The sequence below is a fragment of the Cavia porcellus genome, unplaced genomic scaffold (genome assembly GCF_034190915.1).
Source record: "Cavia porcellus strain 051 isolate PalLab524CR breed Dunkin Hartley unplaced genomic scaffold, mCavPor4.1 scaffold_29, whole genome shotgun sequence".
NCBI classification, from domain to species: domain Eukaryota; kingdom Metazoa; phylum Chordata; class Mammalia; order Rodentia; family Caviidae; genus Cavia; species Cavia porcellus.
Window position 1 is genome coordinate 3,554,515 of NW_026947512.1, and position 24,693 is coordinate 3,579,207.

General features: G+C 40.6%; 1 protein-coding gene and 2 long non-coding RNA genes across 3 annotated transcripts in view; 1 reads left to right on the plus strand and 2 right to left on the minus strand.

Moving 5' to 3' along the window:
• Positions 1–3,632, minus strand: part of Lamc1 (laminin subunit gamma 1) — a 114,910-nt gene extending 111,278 nt beyond the window's left edge. The window contains exon 1 of the mRNA XM_013157832.2: positions 2,923–3,632. Coding sequence (XP_013013286.2) covers positions 2,923–3,337 — 415 coding nt within the window. The 5' untranslated portion in view covers positions 3,338–3,632. The remainder of the gene's footprint in view (positions 1–2,922) is intronic.
• Positions 3,633–3,779: 147 nt separating this feature from the next.
• LOC106028712 (uncharacterized) lies at positions 3,780–6,281 on the plus strand. Its single transcript, XR_001202337.3, has 4 exons — positions 3,780–3,934; positions 4,447–4,696; positions 5,229–5,256; positions 5,965–6,281. It is a non-coding gene; the product is annotated as an uncharacterized LOC106028712 (long non-coding RNA).
• A 6,411-nt stretch (positions 6,282–12,692) lies between these two features.
• LOC134473921 (uncharacterized) lies at positions 12,693–24,474 on the minus strand. Its single transcript, XR_010044409.1, has 2 exons — positions 24,062–24,474; positions 12,693–13,445 (listed from the first exon to the last, which is right to left on the minus strand). It is a non-coding gene; the product is annotated as an uncharacterized LOC134473921 (long non-coding RNA).
• Positions 24,475–24,693: the final 219 nt, after the last annotated feature.

The following is a 24,693-nucleotide window of genomic DNA, read 5'->3' on the forward strand; positions in this document are numbered from 1 at the left end:
CCAAACATATGTTTCTTGCAACTACTTAAGTATGATCTGACGTGGCTTATTTTAAAGTTTACTGTGTTTAAAGCTCAATACTGAAAGGAAGCCTACAAAAGGGGCAGCTAGACTGAATCACATTGCTCACGTTAGTTTCACATGCTTTCCAAGGCCAAAGCACAATATGCATCACTTGTTTAAGGGTATGTGAAATTTGAACTGGATGGGAGATTTAATGGATGCACAAAACAGTCATGGTCCTTGAATTCATGGGAAATAATTTGTTAGCTAGAACCTGTGGAATAAATGGAGTCAGGAAGTGAAAACCATGAATATCAAAACACACATGATAAATAAAAGCCTTGCCTACTTGCCATTAATTATTGATCCTAACATTCATACATACATAAATTATGCTCATCACTGAAATGAAATGGGGAGGGAAATCAACCTTACTACACATAAATCTTCCTCCCTCTTCCATGGCACTTAATTTCCCCCTGGACATCATTTCCAATCCAAAAACAAATATAGCAGGAACCAGTCAAAACTGTCTTTTTTCTTAAGAGTTTTAAACAGTTTTGTTCTGATTATTTTTTGAAGCACTAATCTTTATTAAAACTTTACATCAGTGGTTGGATTTAACCATTCTAGTGACACTTTTGTCACTCTACAAATATTTACTGAGTGCTTTTTTATGTCAGGGACCTAACTAGGGATACAGTGTTGAATAAAATAGGCAAAGTACAAGGTAAAAGAAGGCAAAAATAATAATAACCAGAGAAGGAATAAAAAATAATACATCTCAGTGCAGCATAATGGTGTCTCTGTCATGAAAGATCACATTTACAACAGTGGTCCTGTGAGATTATAGTGCACCTGAAGACATCACAACTTAAGTTAAACTCGTTTTATGAATGTCATTTAGCAAAGATATTACCAAAAACAAGAATTTTCAACAAAAACTAGTCCTAGTATATAATATTTTTGGAGTAAAAAAGTCATGTTGGGAGTGCTAACTAGGTAAATCTCAAGATCTCTTTTGACTGCTATGAGCATGGCCCTCCGTGACTGCTATGAGCATGGCCCTCCATTACCGTACCTGCTCCCCAACAGCAGCAACTCCATGTCTCTGCCACACTGTCCTGGGGAGAACAAAACGTTGAGTAATCTACCTACCTCTGCAGTCACCTACAAAAAAACCTTAGCTGCTTCCCACCACCAACAGAAAACCAGGAAATCCAAGATTTCAGGCACTCTGGTGCATCAAAGCAATGCCTTTTCTTTTAATTTTTTTAAAGTTTGGAAATGGATAAAATAACACTTCCAGAGTATTCAGAACTCAACAGAAACTAAAGTAAAAATTTTAGCAAAAATTGGATATAAGCTATGAAAAGAATTTCTGCCAATTTTTAAAATGTAACACAAGAAAATGGTTAAGGACCATTCTCACAAAATCTTGGGGTCTATGGCAATCTCTTTAGAAAAGCATCTGTCCCAAGATACTACTACTTCTAACATTTTCCAATTATCTTTTAAAAAACTGGCAATACAGTCTGTATCTTCAATCACTGAAAAGAAAGTGCCTGAGAGTTTTACTTTATAAACTTATTTTCAAGTTTCATGTAACAAATAAAATGGTATTTACTACAAAAGGTGCTAAATACTGCCAACATTTATTCCACATACAGTAATTTAATTACACTTTGCATAGTACTTTTTTGTAAATCACATTCTCTGGAATCTTGATACTTACATAAAGTTTAGTGTGTGAGGGAGCAGTGGGAAAAAAATACAAATTATGATCAAAAGAACCATTTGCCTATAAAATGTCCCTTTCAAACAATCCTAAATAATGTTATTAGCTCTACAGAATTACCCTGCTTTGACAGAAGAATGGCTCGGGGCAGTCTGTTCTCTCTGGAAGTTCATTAGTGCCAGCTACTGGTAAAATCAAGCCTCCCAATGCAAATAGGGATTGAAGTCCTCCCAATCAAATCTCAGTTTCTCACACGTATGCTACTCTGTGAAAGAACAATGACATTTTCTGTCTGTTACATGCCTCTGTAATGAAGAAAACCTTGGCTAGATAAAACCCCATCTTTAATTCTTTCAGAAAAGTATGTCCTTTCTCATCTACAGCCTACCGCTCAGTTTTCTGTGCATCACTTCACCGACTTTTAAAAGGTCACTATCACACGTTTCTATACTTGCTTTGAATTAAATCAAAAAGAAAAACAGCAAGAACTTTTTTACATAGGGACAATACTCTGTCCAGCAATTACAGTGAATACAGGCACTTCCTCTTGTTTCTTCTGTACTAGGGTTAGTGGTGGAACAACTTTATAGCTCTCATTTAAAGGAGAACAGTTCTAAACAACAGTATCTTTAAACGTGAATCTCTAGCTCACTTACACCAAGGTAATATATACAGCAAAGGCAACTGCGTCCCTAGAATTCCCTTAACTCAGCAGAGAAAACAGCAATCACTCTGAATCAGGGAGACCAGAGACATCTAAACATTTTCAAAGCAAAAGTGTTTAAAGTGGACCTTCCTGTCTTTATGCTCCTACAACGCTGGGGCGGCCCTGAAAGGAATGAGAAAAGCAAGGATGGGTGTTTCTGATTAACGCTTCAATAAAATGGACCAACATCCTAACAGCAGAAATGGTGCAAGCTCTCTACAAGCAAGAAGACTGGTAGGTTAGAAAGCACTGGAAAGCAGAGATCAATGTGGCGTGGAGCGTTTTGGCCCTCACCAGATGTCAAGAGCTCAATCAACTTTAGAAGTTGCAGAAATGAATTTCTGCGCGGCCCACGCCGGGAAGCAGAGAGCTCCCACGCGGCTGTCTAAGCCGCTCAAGCTGGAACACGGGTGGAGACAGCCTGGGAGCTGGGCTGTGGGCGAGCAGGAGTGAGGACGGGGCTGTCACCGCTTACCCAGGTGCAGCGTGAGGTTGATGGAGCTGGGGTACTGCACCCCAGACAGCATGGTCTGGCTTTGCCACCAGGTGGTGTCGGCCTGGTTGTTGTAGTCGGTCAGGAAGGCTGCCCCGTGCTGCAGGTGGGGCTGCCCGGCGTCGCACAGGTGACAGGACTTGGTCACCCCGGTCACCCCGGTCTGCACACAGTACTCCTCGGGCGGAGTCCCACACGTGTTGGTGGCCTCCACGGTCACGTTGAAGGCGGCGTTGACGAACTCTGGCATGCAGCGCTGCGGCCGCCCGTCCTCATCCGTGCACTCGTCCATGGCCGCCCGGGCGCACCCCGCCGCGGCGACCGCCAGCGCGACCAGCACCGGCCAGAGCCGCCCCCGGGGCCGCAGGGCCGGCTCGGCCCGCTCGCTGCCCCTCATCCCGCCGCGCGCGCGCCGGGCCACCACGAAGGCAAGGGCGCCGCGCGTACCCCCGGCCTGGGGTCTCCGCTCCGCCGGCTGCGCCCGGGGCGCCGGGCCGGACTCGCGCGCACACGGGCGGCGGTGGCGCCGGAGAGACGGGCCGGCCGGTGGGCGCCCCTAGCGAAGACGGCGCTGCTCTCCGACCGGTGCCCCGCGCGCCGCCTCCGCGCCTCGCTCACCCACCCGGACGCAGCCCGCACCGCGCGCCGACCCCCGACTTCCGAGCGCGGCCCCGAGCGCGCACCCGGGAGGAAGGAGCAGGGGGTGGGGTCTGGGGGCGGGGAGAAGCCAGCCCCGGCCCCTCTCGGCTGCTCCCGCGGCCCCGAGCGGCTCCCCCCCCCCGGCGGCGTCTCGCGCTCGGCCCCCAGCGGGTGGGGGCAGGGGGAGGGGACAGGAGGGAGCGCAGGGGAGGGGGAGGGACGCGGGCGGTGCATGCCGGGAGGCGAGGCGAGGCGAGGCGAGGCGAGGCGGTCGGCGCCCGCCATCCGGGCAGGGCTGGGGCTCCTGGGTGCCCCTCGGGCTCCGCGGCCCCGGGAGACTACGGATTGGGAAGGGGTAGGAAGGGCGCTTAATGGGGCGCCGCGGTCGGCGAGGTCGCTCGGGGTTGGCTTTTGGGCCGCTGGCCAATTTGGGCCCTGCGCGGAGAGGCCCCGCCCAGCCAGGTGTCAGCGCGCGGCCCAGCCGGACACCGCCCGGGGCGAGGACCGGGACTGGGCGCTGGCGCAGCCCGCGAGCCCCGACCCCACCCCACCCTGGAGCGCCCAGCCCCGCGCGCCCCGGCCTAGCCTCTCCGGGGGAGGCCCGGGGGTCGGGCTGGCTCGGTCCCTGGGGAAGAGAGGGCCTGGTCGCTGCATCGAAATGAATCTTGTGAAGCGATTTCCTGCCGCTAAATTAAAGTGTAACCAGGGGTTTAGCCCGGGTGAGGAAGGAAGTGAAAAGGCTGGGAATGGGATGACATTTTTCCCCTGGGGACGCAGACCCACTGCGATGTTTCCACTGTGTTGTTTGTGATCTCTGTCTTGCCTTTAAAAGACGAAATGATCTGGATTTGACATCCCCCTTTTCAGGCCTGCTGAGTCACGGAATATTCTCAGCGCCAGAATGACTCAGTTCGCAGAACCAGAGCCAGAAGATCATGAGTTTCAGTCCTAGATCAGAACCTGGGCACGGACCCAGACAAGAGTGAGCCAGGACCGGGCGAAGCGGTGCTGTAAAATGGACCAGCAGAATGCAGTGGTTCTTAGATCTTTGAGTCCTCTAGCAAAGTGGATGCACGAAATGCATACACGAGACAGATTGTTTTAACTTTTCAGAAAAGTAAGGATACTACACGGTTTTAGATCCAGTAATCTTGTTAAGACAAGGAGAGTGGGGATCTGAAACAATAAAATAAGTAAATGTTAGGTGACTGTGATAGGGGTCAGTGTTAGTCCCACAATTCCTAATTAGGAGAGCCTTAGGGGTAACCTCGTAGTTACACTGGGGGAAGCCTGCGGACTCCAGGGCACTTTGGCAGAACCTTTTGGAGTACATCATCACGAAGGGCTGTCAGATATATTGTTCATTTATTCGATGAGATGGATGGATATTGTACATGGCTAAACATCTCTAACCCTTTACCCCAGCACTTTCTTTTTGGGAGAAGAAAGTTGTGAGAGCAATAATGTTTTAATCGTTTCATACTTGAGTTGAAACAAAGTCAATATATTCACTCCTGAAGGAAATGATATTCTCAGTTCTTCCTTGTACTTGAGAACAAAGATAACAGTGTGAACAGTAAATAAAGCTACAGATACTTTAATGTATGTGTAATAAATATTAATGCATTTTCCTTATCTTATATTTTCAGGATTTTATGAATACTGACAAATTAAAGGGTGGGTCTCTTTTTGTCTTCTACCAGAAAAGTAAAAAGATAAAGCAATCACAAAGGCTGCAAGATCAATGTGAATGCGTTTCCTTTTCACTTTCCTTGTTGTGTCCTGAGTAAATTTCAAACTATTACTGTTGCTTATTTGCTACATAATTTAATTACCAGAATCTCATCTGACATTTGTAAAGCTGTAAAGAGACTTTGCCTATATTGCTAAAGCAGGAAGCACCTAATGTGAAGAGAGGGGTACACAGCCAGTGTGCTTGATCGTAACTGCTCCATTCTTCGGAATCTGATTCAAAGATTTTGTTAACATAATTTTGAAGACAATTTGGGAAAGCTAAACACTAGATGTTTGATCATATTAACAAAGTACTTAGGTACCAGGAAGATGTCAGAGTCGTTAATATTTTTAAATATTAAATATTTAAATATCTCATAAATATATGAGATTTTCTTTTACTGCAAGTTCTGTTTTTCAAAACATTCCAGAACCTTCTAAATAAATGTTAACTGCTTGAAAATTCCCTTATTTACTAAACAGATATATGTGTTTAGAAGAAAAATATGAAAATACAGGGAAAATTAGTTTCAGAGTCCTCAAAAGAGGCTGTTAGTGGCCAATCATCAGTGCCCCCATACAGCGAGATAGGCAGGAAGAGAGGATGTAGTTTACTGTACAGGTAACATAGTTTTTGTTTTGTTTTTTAAGCAAACAACACTCCAGAGAAAAGAGTTCTCCCCATCAGGATTTACGTAAATAATTTCCAGGAAGAATGCTCATTATCTCACACCCAGATAGATGAATAGAGGTACCAGCCCACCAGAAAACCAAGGAGCATGGGGCAAGCAGTTCAAAAAAAACCAACTTGCTGTTTCGAGAAGAGAGCAGTTTACAAGGCAAGATTAAAACAAAAATCTATCAGGATTAGAAAAATTTATTGTTTTGGGTTTGTTGTCTCTTTTGCTTTTTGTTTTTCTTTTCTGTCTTTTTTTTTTTTTCCTCTTAAATAAAGAAAAGAAAAAGAATTTGAAAGTTTGGGTTGACTTTTCAAGATTGCAACTCGCCAAGAGGCAGCCAGTGAGAATGGCTGCACAATCTTCAGAAAGGCCTGCAGCCCAGGCCCCGCGGGCCGAAACACAGACCCGCTCCCTGAGACAAGGCAGCTGCTGTCCCAGTACCGCGCAGAGCAAGAAAAGCTGTCTTCGCCTTGGCCTTGGGGGACTCTTGAGGTCCACTGACCTTTGTTGGGACTTATTAGGCCACATGATCGTGGGACAGGACAGGCCTGAACAGGAGGTGGGAAGCCTCCTCCAGGACGGGCACCTCTTTGTGGACAAGGCCACGAGCATTCTGGCCGACTAGCGGCCGGGCCGAGCCAGTTTGTCACAAAATCACCAACAGCAGAGCCCCTGCAACTCCCCAGGCTGCCTTCTTGGTGACTTGCTCTGGCTTCCTTCCAAGCCTGCAGTCATTGTTGGTTATTTCTCCCAGGCTAGGGACAAGACGGTCCCATTGCAGTGGTCTAGGAGAACTGGGCATAGTGGCATAGGTCTGCAAATGCAGCACTCTGGGAGCAAGAGGATGGCCAATCTGAAACCAGTGGGGCAAGTTAGGGACTTAGAAATTATTTCAAAATGAAAAGGGCTGTGGATGTAGATCTGTACAAAGGCCCTGAGATCAATTCCTAGTCCTAGGGAGAAAAAGATTGTAACTTGTCCTTTTTTAAAAGCCTTTTATAGTTACCAATGTTTATTTTTCCATTTTTTAGTCTTTCTGACCTCATTTCCCTGCATTCTTCCCAAACCTCAGCACTACTGTATTATATGCTTTATCTTTAGAAACATAACTGTTATGGATTGGAAACTGGTGGTCAACTTAATGCTAGCTGGATTACATCAGCATGGTGCTAAACGTAGATGTTTCACTTAAGGAAGGTTGCCAGCATAAATAGAGATGTAGAGAAGGAGAAGAGAGGCATTGAGGCATTGAGGCATTGCGGGTTCTTCTATGTGTTGCTGTTTGAGCCATGAGATTCTCCTGGAGAAACTCTGGTCCTCTCATCGAGCATTGCTTCCTGGCTCTAGAGGGGAAGATGTGTGCCACTTGGTCTCCAGGATGAACTCCTCAGGCTGGCTTCCTGGCATGTACTCAACTGTGCTAGTCATTGGAGGAGCCTGGGGCCTCCGTGTCACTGAGGGTGGCTGTGGTGCTTTTCAGGACAGCCCTGGTCTTTGTTGTGAGTGTGATTCTTGGCTCCAGCGTAGAACCCTCAACCTACCAGCACAGCTCCCTCACCCCACTGGCATAGACTTCCTAGCTTCCACCTCTGACTTTGGGCCTTCCTGGCACAGATCTGTAAGAGACTGGTGTGAGTCTTTCTTGTGGGCTCTGGACCTCCAGTTGGACTTGTGGGAGGCCTTGTCATGGGCTCTGGGTTTTCATCTGGACTCATGTGGGACATTGCTGTGGGATTCAGACCCCTGGTTGAATAGTCTATGTCTTTAGTGTTGTAGACAGATTTCCTGCAGTTTCTTATGTTAACTCTGTGTGACCATCATAAAACAATATTATAAATTCCATGTTCTGGCTTTAATTGTTCTCCACACAATCCCTAACTACAATAACTTATACATAACAATCATTAATAATAATAAAACAATGTTAGCCTATAATTACATATTCTTGTTTCTTTCAAAATTGCACTGAGCAGAGGATGGATGGTTTTTCCAATGGAAGGCTGAAGAAAGGAACGCTTGAAGAGATTAGGTAAGGGAGGAATCCAAGCCAGGGCGAGAGCCTGCTGTTTTTGGCCCCTTGTCCAGCCTGCTTCCTGTTCTATGAAAAGAGAGAGCTCTCTTCGCATTTCTCACATTTCCTAGGATTTTAGACTATTAAATGGAAATTTAAAATTAGCTAAAAATTAACATGATACTAGAGGAGAATTATAATATCCCTTTTCCAAGTTACAGTAACTACACTTACTACTCTGTGTTGGGCTTATAGATCCTGACTGGGTTCCTGGTCCAAGTCCAACCATAACAAGATAAGCTATCTTCTGCGGCCAGGCTCAGGTAAGGACAGGATTTCTCTTGCTTGAGTTAAAGTCCTTTCATGCTCAGCCTCCTGCACTGACTTCGAGTCAGCTTTATAGTGTCACATTAATGTTAAAAAGAAAAGAGAACACTCATAGCTTAAAACAACTTTATTGCAATATACAAATTTTTAAAAGGCAGTATTTACAAAAACAAATAGTGAAATCCATCCTCACACCTCCCCAAATCTTCCCATTATGATAAGACTTCAGCTCTCAAAATGTTTACTATTCTTAGCATGATGTTCTCAGGAATTTTGCTGCAAATGACATGATTCAATTCTTTGTGACTAATAGTCCATTTTGTGTGTGTGTGTGTGTGTGTGTGTGTGTGTGTGTGTGTGTGTGTGTATGCCACATTTTCTTTATCTAGTCATCTGTTGATGGGTATCTAGGCTGTTTCCAGAGCTTTGGTAGTAAGAATTGTGCTGCTAAAAAAAAATATGAAGCTGGGCGTGGTGGCTCACGCCTGTAATCCCAGCACTCAGGAGGCTGAGGTGGGAGGATTGTTGCGAGTTCAAAACCAGCCTGGGCTACAAAGTGAACTCAAGGCCAGCCTGAACTGCATAGTGAGACTCCGTCTCAAAAAAGACAAAAAAAAAAAAAAAAAAGAAAAAAGAAAAAATGTTCAACATCACTGGTTATTCAAGAGAAGCAAATTCAAACAACACTGAGATTCCATTTCACCCCAGAAAGAATAGTTATCATCAAGAAATCAACCAATAACAAATGCTGGCAGGGCTATGGGGGAAAAGGAATCCTTCTCCACTGTCTGTGGAAGTGTAGACTGGTTCAGTCACTGTAGAAATCACGGGGATTCTTCAAGAAACTAGGACTAGAGATTCAATTGACTCAGCTATTCCCCTCTTGCATATCTTCCCAAAAGAATTAAAAGTATCATACCACAGAGATATATGGATATCTATGTTTATAGCTGCACAGTTTGTATATCTGGCTTGTAAATATTTATCTCAGAAGCAACCCAAGTGTCCATGAACTGCTGAATGAATAAAGATGTGCTTGTTTATACAATGGAGTACTACTCTGTCATAAAGAAGGATATACTTGAGACATTTCTAGAAAAATGGATGCACTTTGAGATCATACTCTTAAGTGAAATAAATCAGATACACTTGTAAATACTACATTGTTTTTCTGGTTTGAGAAACTAAAAGTATAAATAAGGACCAAAATGTATAATAGGTATTGTGAAATAGGAAGAAGATTTTCAAATGGGGAGGGGAACAAGAGGGGGGGGAGAAAAGAAGAGAAAAATTTTAAAAATGACAAAAAAGAAAAACGTGGAAACAGAGCTTTTGTAAATGGGAAGGGGAGGAGGGTAAGAGGGTAGGAGATAGGGAAAATACAAGTTATATCACATACAAGTACAAATACAAATTCTCTGTGATGAATGTGATCATTATGTATATCTAAAATAACCAGCAAAATCTGACTGAAAAATAAATACATGCTGCTGATATAAATTCCATATGATTTCTCTTGTATGAGAAACCAAAAATATATATTAATTAATTAATTAACAAAGGGAGACGTGGTGGGAAACAAGAAGGCAGACATCTTGGAGATGAGGAAGAGATTGGGAAGAGGAGGAAGAGGGAGGGGAGAGAGGGATGAAGAGACTGAAAACTATCAAGATAAGTGACGTGCCTGGCCCGGTTCTCCAGACCAACATAACTGCCGTGCATTACAAATGCACTGATAAACAAGAATAGCCTAGGGGCTGGGGATTTAGCTCAGCGGCATAAGCGCCTGCCTTGCAAGCAGGCAGTCTTGAGTTCGATCCCTGGTACCGGTAAAAATGAAAAGGACAAAAAAAAAAAAAGAATAGCCCAATGCTGTAAAGAAACTTTTGCTTTTAACTCAAAAATAATTATTCTACCAACTAGATGGAAACTGCATCCTATCATTCAAAAATGACACACAGGGCTGGGGATTTAGCTCAGCATGTAAGGGCCTGCCTGGCAAGCACAAGGTCCTGAGTTTGATCCCTGATACCAAAATAAATAAATAAGACAAATGATCCTTTTAATGCAGAGGACACATTTTGATTGTGGGAACTCAGATGATTTTTAATAAGTTGTTGGCCCCAATGGTTACTGTTAAAAAGAAAATTCTTTATAATCAAATTATTATTGATAGTTTTCCCCAACATTTGTCTTATAATTTATTGCCTAATTCCACTACATAAGAGCATACTCCAACAGTTCCTTTGTTTTTTTTTTTTAATTTGGACAGTAAGCCTGGAAGTTATATTATTCAAGTTAAAACTAGAAATTCAGTATTCTTTTCATGAGATTGTTTTGGGGCTCTGATAAAAGATTATAACACTAAAACACCTGCCTTGCAAGTGTGTGGTTGTGCGTTCGATCCCCGGTACTGATAAAAAAAGACAAAAAAAAAAAAAAAAGATTATAACACTAGCTTTAGATTTTTTCCAATAGAAAAAATCTGGGCGTGGGTGATACAGGACTGTAACCCCAGCACTGTGGGAGGCTGAGGCAGGAGCCCTGATCACAAGTTCAAGCAACTGAACAAGATCCTGTCTTGACACAAAAAATTTTAAAATTGTCTGGGGAGGTAGCTCAGGGTGAAGGCCCTGGATTCAGTCGTCCAGCATTGCAAAACTCAACAACAACAACAACAAAAGTCCAACTGAAATTATTAGGGTCCTACCACAGAACTCAGAGACTTCTCTCTGTAATTTATATATATACTTGAACAATCACTTTTCCGTCCCATCTTTGCTTTTTATTATAATAACCAAATTAAAACAAGATTCAAAATGACTTTTTTATTTATCAGAATTCCTTTTCCTAGCCTATATATATATATATATTTTTTTTTTTTTTTTTTGAGGGTGCTGGGTACTGAACCCTAGGCCATGGCATTCTAGACAAGTGCTCCACCCTGAGTTGTGCTCTGGCCCCATTCTTCTTCCATTTCAATAAGCTTGCTTTATTAACATACAATATTCAGACAGACAACTGCACAGAATCTGAGATAGAATTCACTGGTTGGCTGAGGTATCACAGAATCCACATACCTTTACCATCACCGACCAGTCTAGAAATAAACTGTCACTTTGACCCAAAAGTTCATTCTGTCTCGTGCCAATCAGCAGCCCCATTCTGCCCAAATGTATATTTTATTCTTTCATCAGTTCCTATTTAGTAGCTTAAAACCTTCCGAAGCGTTAGTTTTTCTAGCTTTTGAATGCTGTTTAAATGAAATCCACAGTATGCACTTTGTGTATAAGTGACTTCTTTTGAGCAATATCATACTTTTGACCTGAATCCATACTGTTGTGTGCAGCAGTCCATTACTTTTCTGTGTATGGTATTCTAATGTGCAGATTATAATTTATTCACTCTACTATTGATGACATTTCATTTGTTTCCAGTCTGAGGCTATTATGAATAATTATAATATGAATCTAACAATATTCTTACTTGGCCTTTGGTGATATATTTTATTCACAACCTCATACGCCCACTTATTTTTGGTGGGTCTGCATCTCAGAATGGAATTAATGGGTCATAGAGGAAGGCATGTATTCAAATTGGCAGATACCGCCAAACTGTTTTCCAAACTAGTTATGTCAGAATGTTCTCCTGCTAGTTGCATATGAGTTGCTGTTTCAACCCATCCTCTGATACCTGTATTCACACAGATGATAAATTACGTCATTGAGAGTGTAGTATTGAATTATACCTTCAATTTCTAATGCCTTGGTTACTAATTGAACTCACCACTTTTCATGTATTCTTTAACCACCTGGATATCCTCCTTTTGGGGTGACATTTTTTGTTAATTTTTCTGTTGAGCTGTCACTTGCTTGTTACCTGTGCAATGATCTGGATATTGTTGTTGGTTTTGGCTTTTTTTTTTTTTAAATATTTGGCCTCTCACTATATTGCCTAAGCTGCCTTTGAATTTGGCCTCCAGCAGTTGGGTCTGCAGGCATATGCCACCATACCCAGCTACTTTTAACTCTGTAATCCAACTAGCGCTTACTTATGTGTGGTGTGAGACAGTAGTTGTGTCCATCAGTGTTACTAGAGAAACAGATGTAATACAAGATATACAAATATAAGAATACACAAGATTGGCTTGCAATGGCCACCCATAGTCAGGGGTAGAAGGGTGCAAAAGGCCCATCTGTGCTTTAGGGGCCCAAAGGACCAGTCAAAAGCCTGGAGCTCAGTATAGTGTCCCATGTGTGTCTATATTGGGAGGCCAAATGGTCTGTACCAGAAGGCTGAAGGGTTAGTGCTGATGAGAGAGGAGTGACCGGCGCAGCCCCCCAATGAGACAGAGGACGCTCTTGTGGGTAACAGGTAACTGCCGCTTTATTGTTGTGGGTTCTGGCTTATATATCTGACTGTGGCCAATCAGGCTGCCACGAGGGCTGCCACGAGGAGGCAGGGCTGGAATGAGACGCGGGCTCTGGCTAATATACCCAGCTGTGGTCAATCAGGGGTTGCCACAGAGTCAGCACGGGGCGAATACGAAGTGAGCACGAGGTGTGCACGGGGTGGCTAATTTGGAGAGGGACGTAGCGCATTGCGGAAGCTGGCGTGGTCCTTAGTCCCGGGTAGGGTATGGTATGTTGAGCGCCTGCGCCCAACAGAGGAGACCACCTCCTGGCGTGGAACTGGACAGCTACGGCTTAAATGCATAGCCACGCTCACTGGGGAGGGTGATGTAGCTGAGACGGATGGTTTCAACTCCAGCCAGGCATAAGGTTGAGCTGCGAGGTAATGTCAGTGGAGCATAGCAGACTTGGAAAGAGCTGTTTAAAGTCCCTACCCCCATCACTGTTTATTCCCTTTTAATCATTGCTTGGCTTTCGTAGCTTTGTTTTGAGCTGACTGCCAATGAAAAGTTGCCCATAGGATAGACAATATAAAACTGAAAATGGGGCTTTGTTCTCCACTCTCAGGTGGACACTGGTCCCCCAAGAGATGCAGGCAATCAACTGCTTCTTGACCTATTACTCTGCGTCTTGTCAGTTCTGTCAGAGGCTGAAGAGTCTGCACTGGAAGCCAGGAGATGACGTCCAAGGTGAAAGCAAAGGCTGGAGGAAGAAGAGACAGAAGCAATCCTGTAGGCTGGGGCTCCCACATCCACAACTATGCTGAGCCAATTTAGTTGGGTATTTTTCGCACAAGTTGATGCAATCAGTTAACTATCATAGAAATCAAGGCATATTTTTCCATGTGGCTACGCTATAACATCATTATTGAAAAGAATGTCTTTTCCACCATTACTCTATAGTGTGATCTTTCTACCAATTATGTACTTAAGTGGTCTGTTTCAGGTATCCATATTTTACTTCATTGTAGCTTTATAATAACAGTACAACTGGGTATGGTGGTGCACATCTATAATCCTAGCGCTTGGGAGGCTAAAGGGGAAGAATTGCTGTGAGTTCAAGGTCATTTTAGGCTACATAATGAATTCAAGGCCAGCCTGAACTAAATAATGAAACACTGTGTCCAAAAATAAAACAATTATTATCATTACTATTTAGTGTAATCCTAGTACTTGGAAGGCTAAGGCAGGAGGATCCCCATGAATTAGAAACCAGCCTGGACTATGTCATGAATTCAAGAACAGCCTGAACTACATGACAAGACTGTCTCAAAAAAAAAAAAATAGTGTTAATAACTAGTAATACAGGTTCTCCAACGCTTTTTCCAAGACCATCTTGGCTATTTAAATTTCCATATAATTTTAGGATTAGCATTAACTTCTAAATTTCCATCAGAAAAGCAACACAAAGTTTTGCTGGTAATTGTGTTCAATCTCTGCATTAAGCTTGAAGAAGTAACAATCAGACATTTTGATTCTTCCATCTGTATCTCTTAATGTACCTCACCATTTTACCAAGGCCTTAGATTTTCCTGGTAATCCTTTTAGTTCACCAGGTAGAATCTTGTACATTTTCCATTATTCAGTTTCTTTTTCCAGTACCAGGGATCAAACTCACAACCTCGCACTTGCTAGGCAGGCGCTTCTGCCACTGAGCTAAACTCCTGACCCCCACATTTTCCAGTAAATGTTTTGCTACATACTGGTGTCTTTATCCTGTCCGTATTAGAACATAGAAATACAACTTGTTTTTTGTACATTGGCCTTGTAGCCAGTAATCCAACAATCTTACAAAAGTCACTTCTTGTCACCAACATAGGGAAGAACTGGATGCCATAAAATAAATGCAAACAGATATCCAGGGGATTAAAAATTTTGTTGAAAGTACATGCAGCAGAATCAACCAATGTGGAGATAGACTAAAAGATCAGGAAGACAGGGCTGTAGTGGGTGATCATTAAATGAAAAATTTCTTAAAAATAGCAAGTGACCTTGAAAATAATCAAACCAACAGCTGCTGGACAATGCAAAGAAGAATATAAGATGAACTGGAATCAATGAAAAATCAAAAAACAACACAAAGCACATTTTTAAAAACTGTTCACAGAAGTGACAGGAGAAAACTTTCCAATCATGAGGGGGAAAGTGACATGCAGATAACTGAGGCACACAAAACCTCATTAGCCATGATCAGAAAAAAAAAAAAAATACACCAAGGCATATGGAAGTCAAGATTCCAGAAACTGAACACAAGAACAGAGTATTAAAAGTTGTTAGAGAAACAAATCACCTATAAAGGAAAACCTATGAGAATCACAGCAAACTCCTCAACACAAACCACTAAGTAAAGGAGAGCTTGGAGTAAAGTATTTGAAACCTTAGAAGAAACAGCCTCCATAAATCAGGCCTGGTGGTGCACTCCTGTAATCCCAGCAGTTGGGAGGCTGGGTAGGATGATTGTTGCAAATTCGAGACCAGCCTGGGCTATAAAGTGAGGCCAAGGCCAGCCTGAACTGCATGGTGAGACTCTGTCTCAAAAAGACAAAAAACAACAACAAAAAAAAGAAAGTAAGAAAGAAAGAAATAGCCTTTAACCCAGATTGTTGTACTCTACAAAATTATCTTTCAAAACTAATGGAGAAATAAGATACTTCCATGATAAAAAAAAAAAATCTGAATAAATTCATGACCACCAAACGAGCCCTCCACAAAGTTTTGAAGGATATTTTGGAAAAAGACAATGAAGACACCAATTCCAAATAGTCCAACAGAATGAATTCACCAGGAAAGGCAATCAAGTAAGTTGATGGGAAGGAAAGGGAGCCAACAACAGAAAAATAATACAATGATAAGAATTAGTTAATACCTAATGGTCATAACCATCAGTGTGAATGGTCTCTATTTACCAGTCAAAAGAAACAGGTTAGCAAAATGAAACAAGACAGAATCCAACAACATACTGCATACAAGAAACATGATTATTTCAAAAAGAAATTCATAGACTGAGAATCAAAGGATAGAAAACTATATTCCATGAAACAGGAACCTGGAAAAAGGAGGAGTAGCTACTCTATTTGTAGACAAAGTGAATTTCAAGCTAAGAATGATCAGAAGAGATAAAGAAGGTCACTATATACTTGTTAAGGAAACAATCCAAGAGGAAAAAGATAACAGTCATAAATACATACACACAAAACACTGGTGAACCAACTACATAAAACAAACATTAATAGGGGCTGGGGATTTAGCTCAGCGGCATAAGCACCTGCCTTGCAAGCAGGCAGTCGTGAGTTCGATCCCCGGTACTGATAAAAACGAAAAAGACAAAACAAAAAAAAAAAACAGTAATAGATATGAAAAACAAGTTTAACACTAATACACTAATGGAGAATACCAATACCCTATGTCACAAGTAGATAGATCAACTAGACAAAAAATCAGCAAAGAGCCAGGGATATAGCTCAGCGGCCTAAGCACCTGCCTAGCAAACATGAGGTCATGAGCTCAATCCCTGGTACCAAAAAAAAAAAAAAAAAATCAACAAAGAAGTATCAAACATGAACCAAACCTCTGAACAAATAGACTTAGTCTATAGAGTGTTCACCCAATGACAATAAAATGAACATTTTTCTCAGCAGCACATGAGTCTTTATCCAGAATAGATCACATAGTACCTCATAGAACATGGTTAAGTACATGGAAAGGAATTGAAATTATTCCATGTATATTATCAGATCGTTGTGCAATGAAATGGGAAATAAATGGCAAAAGAAACCTCAAAAACTGCAAAAACATGGCAGTTAAGCAATACACTCTTGAACAACCAATGAGTCATAGATGGAATGAAAGAAGAAACTAGCTTCTACAATTGAACAGTAATGCCGGTAAAATATATGAGAATTTATCGTGCAGTGAAAGCAGTCCTACGAGGGAAGTTTACAGCAGTGAATTCCCACATCAGAAAAAGAGTGAACTCAAATGTATAACCTAATGTCAAACCTCAAACTTCGAGAAAAAGAAAAACAAGTTAAACCCAACGCTCATATGAGGAAGGAAATTATAAGAATCAGAGCAGAAAGTAATGTAGTTGAGACTAATAATACAAAGAATCAATGAATCAAGGAGTTGGTTCTTTGGAAGATTAAATAAAATAGGCAAACCCTCAGCCACCCTCATAAAAAATAAAAGTAAAGACCCAAATCCATTCAGTAGGAATGAAAGTCTGTTGAAATCTAGAAAATCTTCAGCACTTATACTGAAAACCTACACTCAAAAAAGATGGAAAATTCAGAAGAGATTAATAGGTGCCTAGATACATAGGAGCTATCAAAGCTGAATGAAGAATATATAAAACTCCTAAACAATTCAATAGCAACCAATGAAACTGAAGGTAATTTTTTAAAATTACCAACAAAGGGCCAAGGATATGGCTCCATGGCACAGCACCTACCTGGAAAGCATGAGTTTGATTCTAGGTACAGAAAAAAACAAAGAAATGCCCAGGTCTTGATGAATTCTACAAAAACTCTGAAGACCAACTAATGCCACTCCCCAAACTCTTCAATGAAATCGAAAGGGAAGCAGTATTCCCAACATCATCCCTAAAAGCAAGCATTGTCCTGATATCAAAACCAGCAAATGATCCCAAAAAAGAGAACTACAGGCCAATGTAATGAACAAAGGTCCGGAAATCCTCAAAAAGATACTGGCAAACAGAATGCAGCAAATCATCAAAAAGATTGTATGCCATGACCGAATAGGATTCATTTCAAGGATGTGAGGATAGTTCAGTATACATGAGTCAATAAATGTAACACATCACATGAACAGAAAAAAGACAAAAACCACATGACTACTTCAGTAGATGCATAAAAAGCATTTGATGAAGTCCAACCTGAGTTTGCAATAAAAACCCTAAAGAAAATTGGAATAGAAGATCTTTACTTCAATCTGATAAAAGCCACCTATGACAAACCAACAACCACTTAGTATGATATTAAATGGTCAAAAACTAAAAGCTTTCACTCTAAAATCAAGAACAAGACATTATCACAAGTCCCCTTAAATATAGTTCTGGAAATATTAGCCAGAGAAATTATCAAAGGAAAGAAATAAAAAGAATGAGGATAGAAAAGGAAGAATTTAAATAATTATTATTTGAAGATGACACGACACTCTATATAAAACACCCTAAAAACTTCACCAAAAGACACCTACATTTAATAACCAAATTTTGTACATAGCAACATACAAAGTCAACCCTCAAAAATCAATAGCATTCTGAATCACAAATGAACTCAGTGAGAGAGAGATTAGAGAAAAACACCTTTCATAATAGCACAAGGAAAATGAAATATTGAGAAATTAATATAACAAAGAAAGTGAGAGACCTTAACATTGAAAGCTACAGTACACTGAAAAAGGAGATTGATGAAGATGTCAGAAAATGAAAAGATATCCCTTGTTCTTGGAGAGGCAGAACCAATAACTAAAGCAATTCTAGGAAAAAAGGCAAGGCAGGGGACATCATATTCCCTGACTTGAAATTATACTATAAAACTACCATGACAAAAACAGCATGGTAGTAGCTAAAAAAGAAAGAAAGAAAAAAATGTAGACCTGAGGATCAATAAAACTGGATAGAAGATGAAGAAACAACTCTGACAAATACCGTCAGCTACTCATCTTTGACAAAGGGACCAAATACCTTCATTGGAAGAAAGAAAGCTTCTTTAATAAATGGTGCTATGGATCAAACCTAGATCTATATCTTACTTTTACAATGCATTAAGCTAAAATCAAAATTAATCAAAGATCTAAATATTAAAACAGAAACATTTAATCTGCTTGAAGATAGAACAGGTAAAACTTTTGAAGATGTACATATGGCAAAGGCTATGAACAAAGTCCCAGTTTCACAGGAAATAGTACAAAGAATCAACTAGGATTATGCCTAGATTTTGTAACCTGAACAATATTTCTAAGATAACAATATGCAATATATTAACTAGTGGTAATTTCCTACTATTTTTTGAAATTCTAAGGGGCTGGGGATTTAGCTCAGCGGCATAAGCGCCTGCCTTGCAAGCAGGCAGTCGTGAGTTCGATCCCTGGTACCAATAAAAAAGAAAAAGACAAAAAAAAAAAAAAAAAAAAGAAATTCTGTATCATTTCTATCCTTTTATTCTGTTTTGCTTTTTAAAATAAAAAAAGAAAGTAAATTCATTTAAGAAAAAAAAGAATCAACTAAGACCACATCATATTAAAAAGCTTTTGCACAGCAAAGGAAACCACCAACACAGTGAAGCGACAACCCACAGAATGAGAAAAAAATTTTACCAGCTATTTTTCAGACAAAGAACTAATATCTGGAGTACATTAAAAACTTAAGGGTTGGGGATATAGCTCAGTGGCACACATGTCTGCCTGGTAAGTGCAAGGTCCAGAGTTTGACTCCTAGTACCATAAAAAAAAAAACAAACTCAAAACAATCAGATCCCCCAAATTTAAATATTGAATCCAAAAATGGGCATCTGACATGAATAGACACTTCTCAGGCGAGTAGTACAAACAGCAAATAAATACGTGAAAAAAATGCTCAACATCATTGGTCATTTGAGAAATGAAAATTTATACAACACTGAGATTCCGTCTTACTCCACAAAGAATGGCTGCCTTCAAGAAATCAGCAAATAACAGATCCTAGAGAGGCTGTGGGGAAAAAGAAACCCTTTTCCACTGTTGGTGGAAATCAGTATGGGATTTCCCTAAAACAAAAACCTAAAAACTAAAATTAGAACTTCCATTTGGCCCAGCTATTTTTCTTCTAGGTAACTTCCCAAAGGAGTTAAAAGCAACATACCATAGTGGTGCATATGCAACACTCATATTTATGACAGCACAGTTTATAATAGATAAATCTTGGAAACAGTCCACATGCCTATCAATGAATGAGTGGATAATACGGTTTGTACAAACAGTAGAGTACTCTTCTGCCACAAAGAAGGATAACCTTGAGACATTGCTAGGTAAGCTGATGCACAAGTGAAATAAACCAGACATACAGGTTTAAATGTTGCATTGATTTCTCATGTAAGAAATCCAAAAGGAGGGGCTGGGGGTTTAGCTCAGCGGCATAAGAGCCTGCCTTGTAAGCAGGTAGTCGTGAGTTCAATCTCTGGTACCGATAAAAAGGAAAAAGACAAAAAAAAAAAAATTAAAAAAAAAAAAGAAATCCAAAAGGTAAATAAGGACAAACTGGAGAATAGATACTGGGAAATGGGAAGAAAATGTTTGTTTGTTTATTTATTTATTGGTAGTGGGAATCAAACTCATGACCTTGTGCTTGTCAGACAGGTGCTGTACCACTGAGCTATACCCCAGCCCACCAAAAATGTTTAAATAGGAAGAAGAACAAAAGAGGGGGCAGATGAAGGTAAGGAAGGGAGTAGGGATGAAAAAAGTTAAAAAGAATGAAAGAAAAACAATATAACCAAAGCTTTGTAAATGTAGGGGGGAAGAACAATTGAAGGGAAGGGAGGAGAATGGGAAAAAATAATTAAACTGTATCATGTACAAGTACAGACTCCCTACAATAAATGAGATCATTATGTATGCAAAAATGTATCAGCAGCCTAGTGCGGTGTTGCACACCTGTAATCCCAGCACTCAGGAGGCTGAAACCGGGATTGCTGTGAGCTTGTGGCCAGCCTGGGTTACAAAGTGAGTTAAACTATATTATACTATATAATATAAAAAGACAAAAAGAGTACCAATAAAATTAATTATAAAAATATTTTATGGCTGTACATGGTGGTGCATGCCTGTGAGCCCAGCAGTTGGAAGGCTGAGGCAGGAAGACTGCCACAGGTTTAAGGCTACCCTGGACTAACTGGTGAATTCAAAGCCATCCTGAACTGTGTTGTAGAACCCTGTCTCAGAAATAATTTTCTTTTGTACTTCTTGATGCTATTGTAAATTTCATTTTTGAATTTTTCACAAATGTACAGAAGCCCAATTGATTTTATGTTCATGAATCTTGTACCCTGTAACCTTGTTGAACTCATTAAAATCTATTAGTTCTTACTGGATCCTTTATGGTTATCAATGAATGCATTATCACTTGTGATAATTTTGTTAGTTTCAACTTGGATGCCTTTTTTTCTTCTTCAACATTTTTTTGTATAAATCCCCTAAATAAGTAGCCTAGTAAAATGTTAAATAGAAAAAAATTCACTTATTTCCAATAGTTTGTAAATTCCTAGAGCTTCCATCTATACAATCAGATCATTTGTGCATAGTAACAGATCTGTTTTTTATTTTCCATGTTCGATACCTTTTAGATCTTTCCTTGTCTACTCGGACTTGTTATGGCACCTAATATAAAGATAAAGTAAAATGGGGACAGTGGACACATTTATCTCGTTCCTGGTCTCAGGGAATTTTCAATACCTTACCCCTAAGGAAATGTTTGTTGTACATGTTTTGTATTTTTCTTTTGTTTAATTAAAGACTCTCTCTTCACACCCTAGTTTGATAAATACTTTTAAACTGTGAAGGTTAGAATTCATTATGATTTTTCTGCATCTATTGAAAAGTACATATGATGCTTCTACCATAATATCATATAATATTATTTTGTTAATACAGAGAATTACACTGATGATTTAATGTTAAACCAAAGTCACATTCCTAAAATAAATTCAATATGATTGTATTGTTTCTAATATTTTATTTAGGATTATTTTGTCTATGTCAGATGAGAGAAATTGCCCTGTAATATTCTCTATTATCATTTTTCTAAAGAAAACCTAGGCATACCTCTCAGGATTTAGTATTAAGATCATGCTGACCTTTAAAACAAATTGAGAAGTATTCCTATTTCTCTGTTTTTTAGAAGAGTCATTTTAAGTATATTTCATTTAAATATTTGGAAGATTTAATCAGTGACACCAGTTAGGCTGTGTGTGTGTTAGTACTATCATACTATTTAAATTTTGTATTTCTTCTATGCTTAGTTTTAGGAAATTGTGTTTTTCAAAGAATTTTTCAAAATTCATTGACACAAAGTTTACTTTTTTCTTTTTAATATGGTAGGAACTGTATTCATTCCTGATGTTTGTGTTCTCTCTCTCTCTCTCTCTCTCTCTCTCTCTCTCTTTTTTTTTTATTGGTACCAGGGATCAAACGCACGACTACATGCTTGCAAAGCAAGTGCTTGTGCCGTTTAGCTAAATCCCCAGCCCTGTGTTCTCTCTTTTGCTTTCTATGGTTTATCAGGTATTTTGGTTTTTGCTGTTTTTGTTTTGTTTTTTGGTCTGGTGGGAGGGGGGTGCTGTTCTTTTGAGAGAGGGTCTTGCTATGTAGTTCGGGCTGTCCTAGGCTGGCTTTGAACTAGATGCAGTCCTCCCACGTGCTGGTGTTGCCAGAATGCCAAGGTGGTATCCCATGGTGACACTTCCACAGACAGAGGAGGTAGATGCAAGCAAATTTATTTTAAAATTATAAAGGGAAGAAAATAAAAGATACAAAGGCCAGGAAGTAAAGCTCCCACTAGCCTGGAGGGGGTTCAGAGTAAGACACCCAAAAAGGCTCTTGGTGTAGAAGTTTTAAAGAGGTTAGAAGGGTCTCACCACTGTGTGAGCAACATGAAATCTCTACCTTGTAGGAGACTGTGCATCTTTTAGGCTCCAGCCTATGCAGTGCTCACGCTGGGTCCGCACAGGGCCTGTGTACCCTTGAGCCAGCGTCCTGTATGAACATGCTCTGGGGAATGGGAAGGTCCCAGACAGCTGTAGGACACCTGGCAGATGATTTTGTAAGATACCTGGAAGGTTGTGACTCAGACCATTGCTTTTGGGCTTGCTGACTCCATTTTGGGGCTGCTGTTCTTACTACCTAATAGAATCCTAACTCTTGTCTCACTAATTTTGTTACACTGGGATTACGGGCGTGCACCAGCATGCCTGGCTGATCAGTTTTAATAGTTATTACAAATTACCAGTTTATGACTTTGCCAAAATTTTTTGCCAAAAGATTTCTCTGTTATTTATTTATTAAGTCATTTTATGTTTTTTTATTATTTCCTTCCTTCAACTTTGAGTTCAATATCCTGTTCTAACTTCTGGAGATGTAATCTTAGATAATTAATTAAAGTCATTTATTTCTTTGTTCATAGTCTTAAAGATAAAAGTTTCCCTCCATGTATTACATTAGCTACATCTTGCAAGTCTTGATGTGATTTAGAATTATTATTCAAAATATTTTCTAATTTCTATGGCAAATTTTATTATGGTCCTTACAAATGTGTTGCTTAATTTCCAAACATTTGCAGATTTTCTAGTTCTCTTTGTTACTATTCTGTTTGCTAACAACTGACACCTTGATTTCCTCATTCAGATCATAAAGACTGCTGTACATTAGGGAGATGAGGAAGAGGATTCTGGTTTGTGCGAACTGCAAAGGGAAACTTGGCAGCAGCACCTGTCTGACCACCACAATGGGCTCCATATGGGCAGCACTGGCCTTCCAAAAGAGCAAGACATCAGAGCTGACCCCTCGAGACTCACCGGCAGCCCCCGAGTCCTCGACTTAACAAGACACAGGAGCCAAAAAAAAAAAAAGCAAGACGTTCTTCTAATAAGCAAGACAGGTGATTGGGGTCACGTTACTACTAAAAATATGTGACCTTGGGGCTGGGGATTTAGCTTAGCGTCATAAGCGCCTGCCTTACAAGCGCACAGTCATGAGTTCGATTCCTGGTACCAATAAAAAAAAATTGTAAAAAAAAATATGTGATCTTGCTATTCTCCAAGCTGCTGAGACAGGATATAACATCCTTCATTTGATGCCATATTTATCACTTCACGTTGCATTTGTAAGTTAGGAAACATGTATGTGGTTCAGTCTCTCTAATATGGACATAACATCCACAGCCGCGATCTGCTCTGCACTTACTGTGTGCTAGACACACTTCTAAGCATCTTACCTCTACCATTGCAACTAGTCTTCATATTTGTAATAATCCCCATTTTCAGGCAAAGAAACTAGAGCAATAGAAAGGAAGTTGTCCAGAGTCTTTCAGCTGCTGATGAACATGGAACTCAAACTCAGTACGTATGACCCACGGGCCAGCGCTCTTTGTGCTCCACGACAATAGCAAATGCTTATCTGGGTTTTACACAAAGCAATGACAGTTTAAGTGCTCTGCACATACACTGCCTCCTTTAGTCTCTGTGACAATCCTACCAGGTATGTATTTGTGATATTAGCTCATGCCCCTCTAGTAGATGACAAAATACAGGTGTAGAGGTTCAGTACCTCACTCAAGATGACACAGCTTGTAAGTGCCAGAGTTGAGTCTCGTCACGGCCGTCTACCTCCTGAGTCCTTGTCACCACCATGATGCAGTTCTGCCTCTGCCCCTGCACTGACTGGGGAACAGCAAGTGTCACACATCAGTTCACATGTATCATCTGTTCATCTCAAATGAACATCCTTACAGGTTTGATAATTATGTCCGAAATGATGAGTTATTTATTTGTGGCAATGGGAATTGAGCCTAGGGAACACTGAGCTATGTTTGTTTTTTTTCTTTTTGAGACAGGGTCTCGCTGTGCAGTTCAGGCTGGCCTAGAGCTCACTTTGTAACCCAGGCTGGTCTCGAACTTGCAACGATCTTCCTGCCTCAGCCTCCTGAGTGCTGGGATTACAGGCATGAGCCACCATGCCCGGCTACACTGAGCTATAGCCTAAGTGCTTTTTTATTTTGAGATAAGGACTCACTAAATTGCCCAGGGCTGGTCTCAAATTTTAAATCTTCCTACCTCAGCCTCCTGAATAACTGGAAATACAGGTATGTACCAGCATACATAGCTGTGACATTTATTTCTGAAGGGATGTTTTTGCTTATCAGTACCAGCTTTGAATATTTTTCAAATTTTTAAAATTTT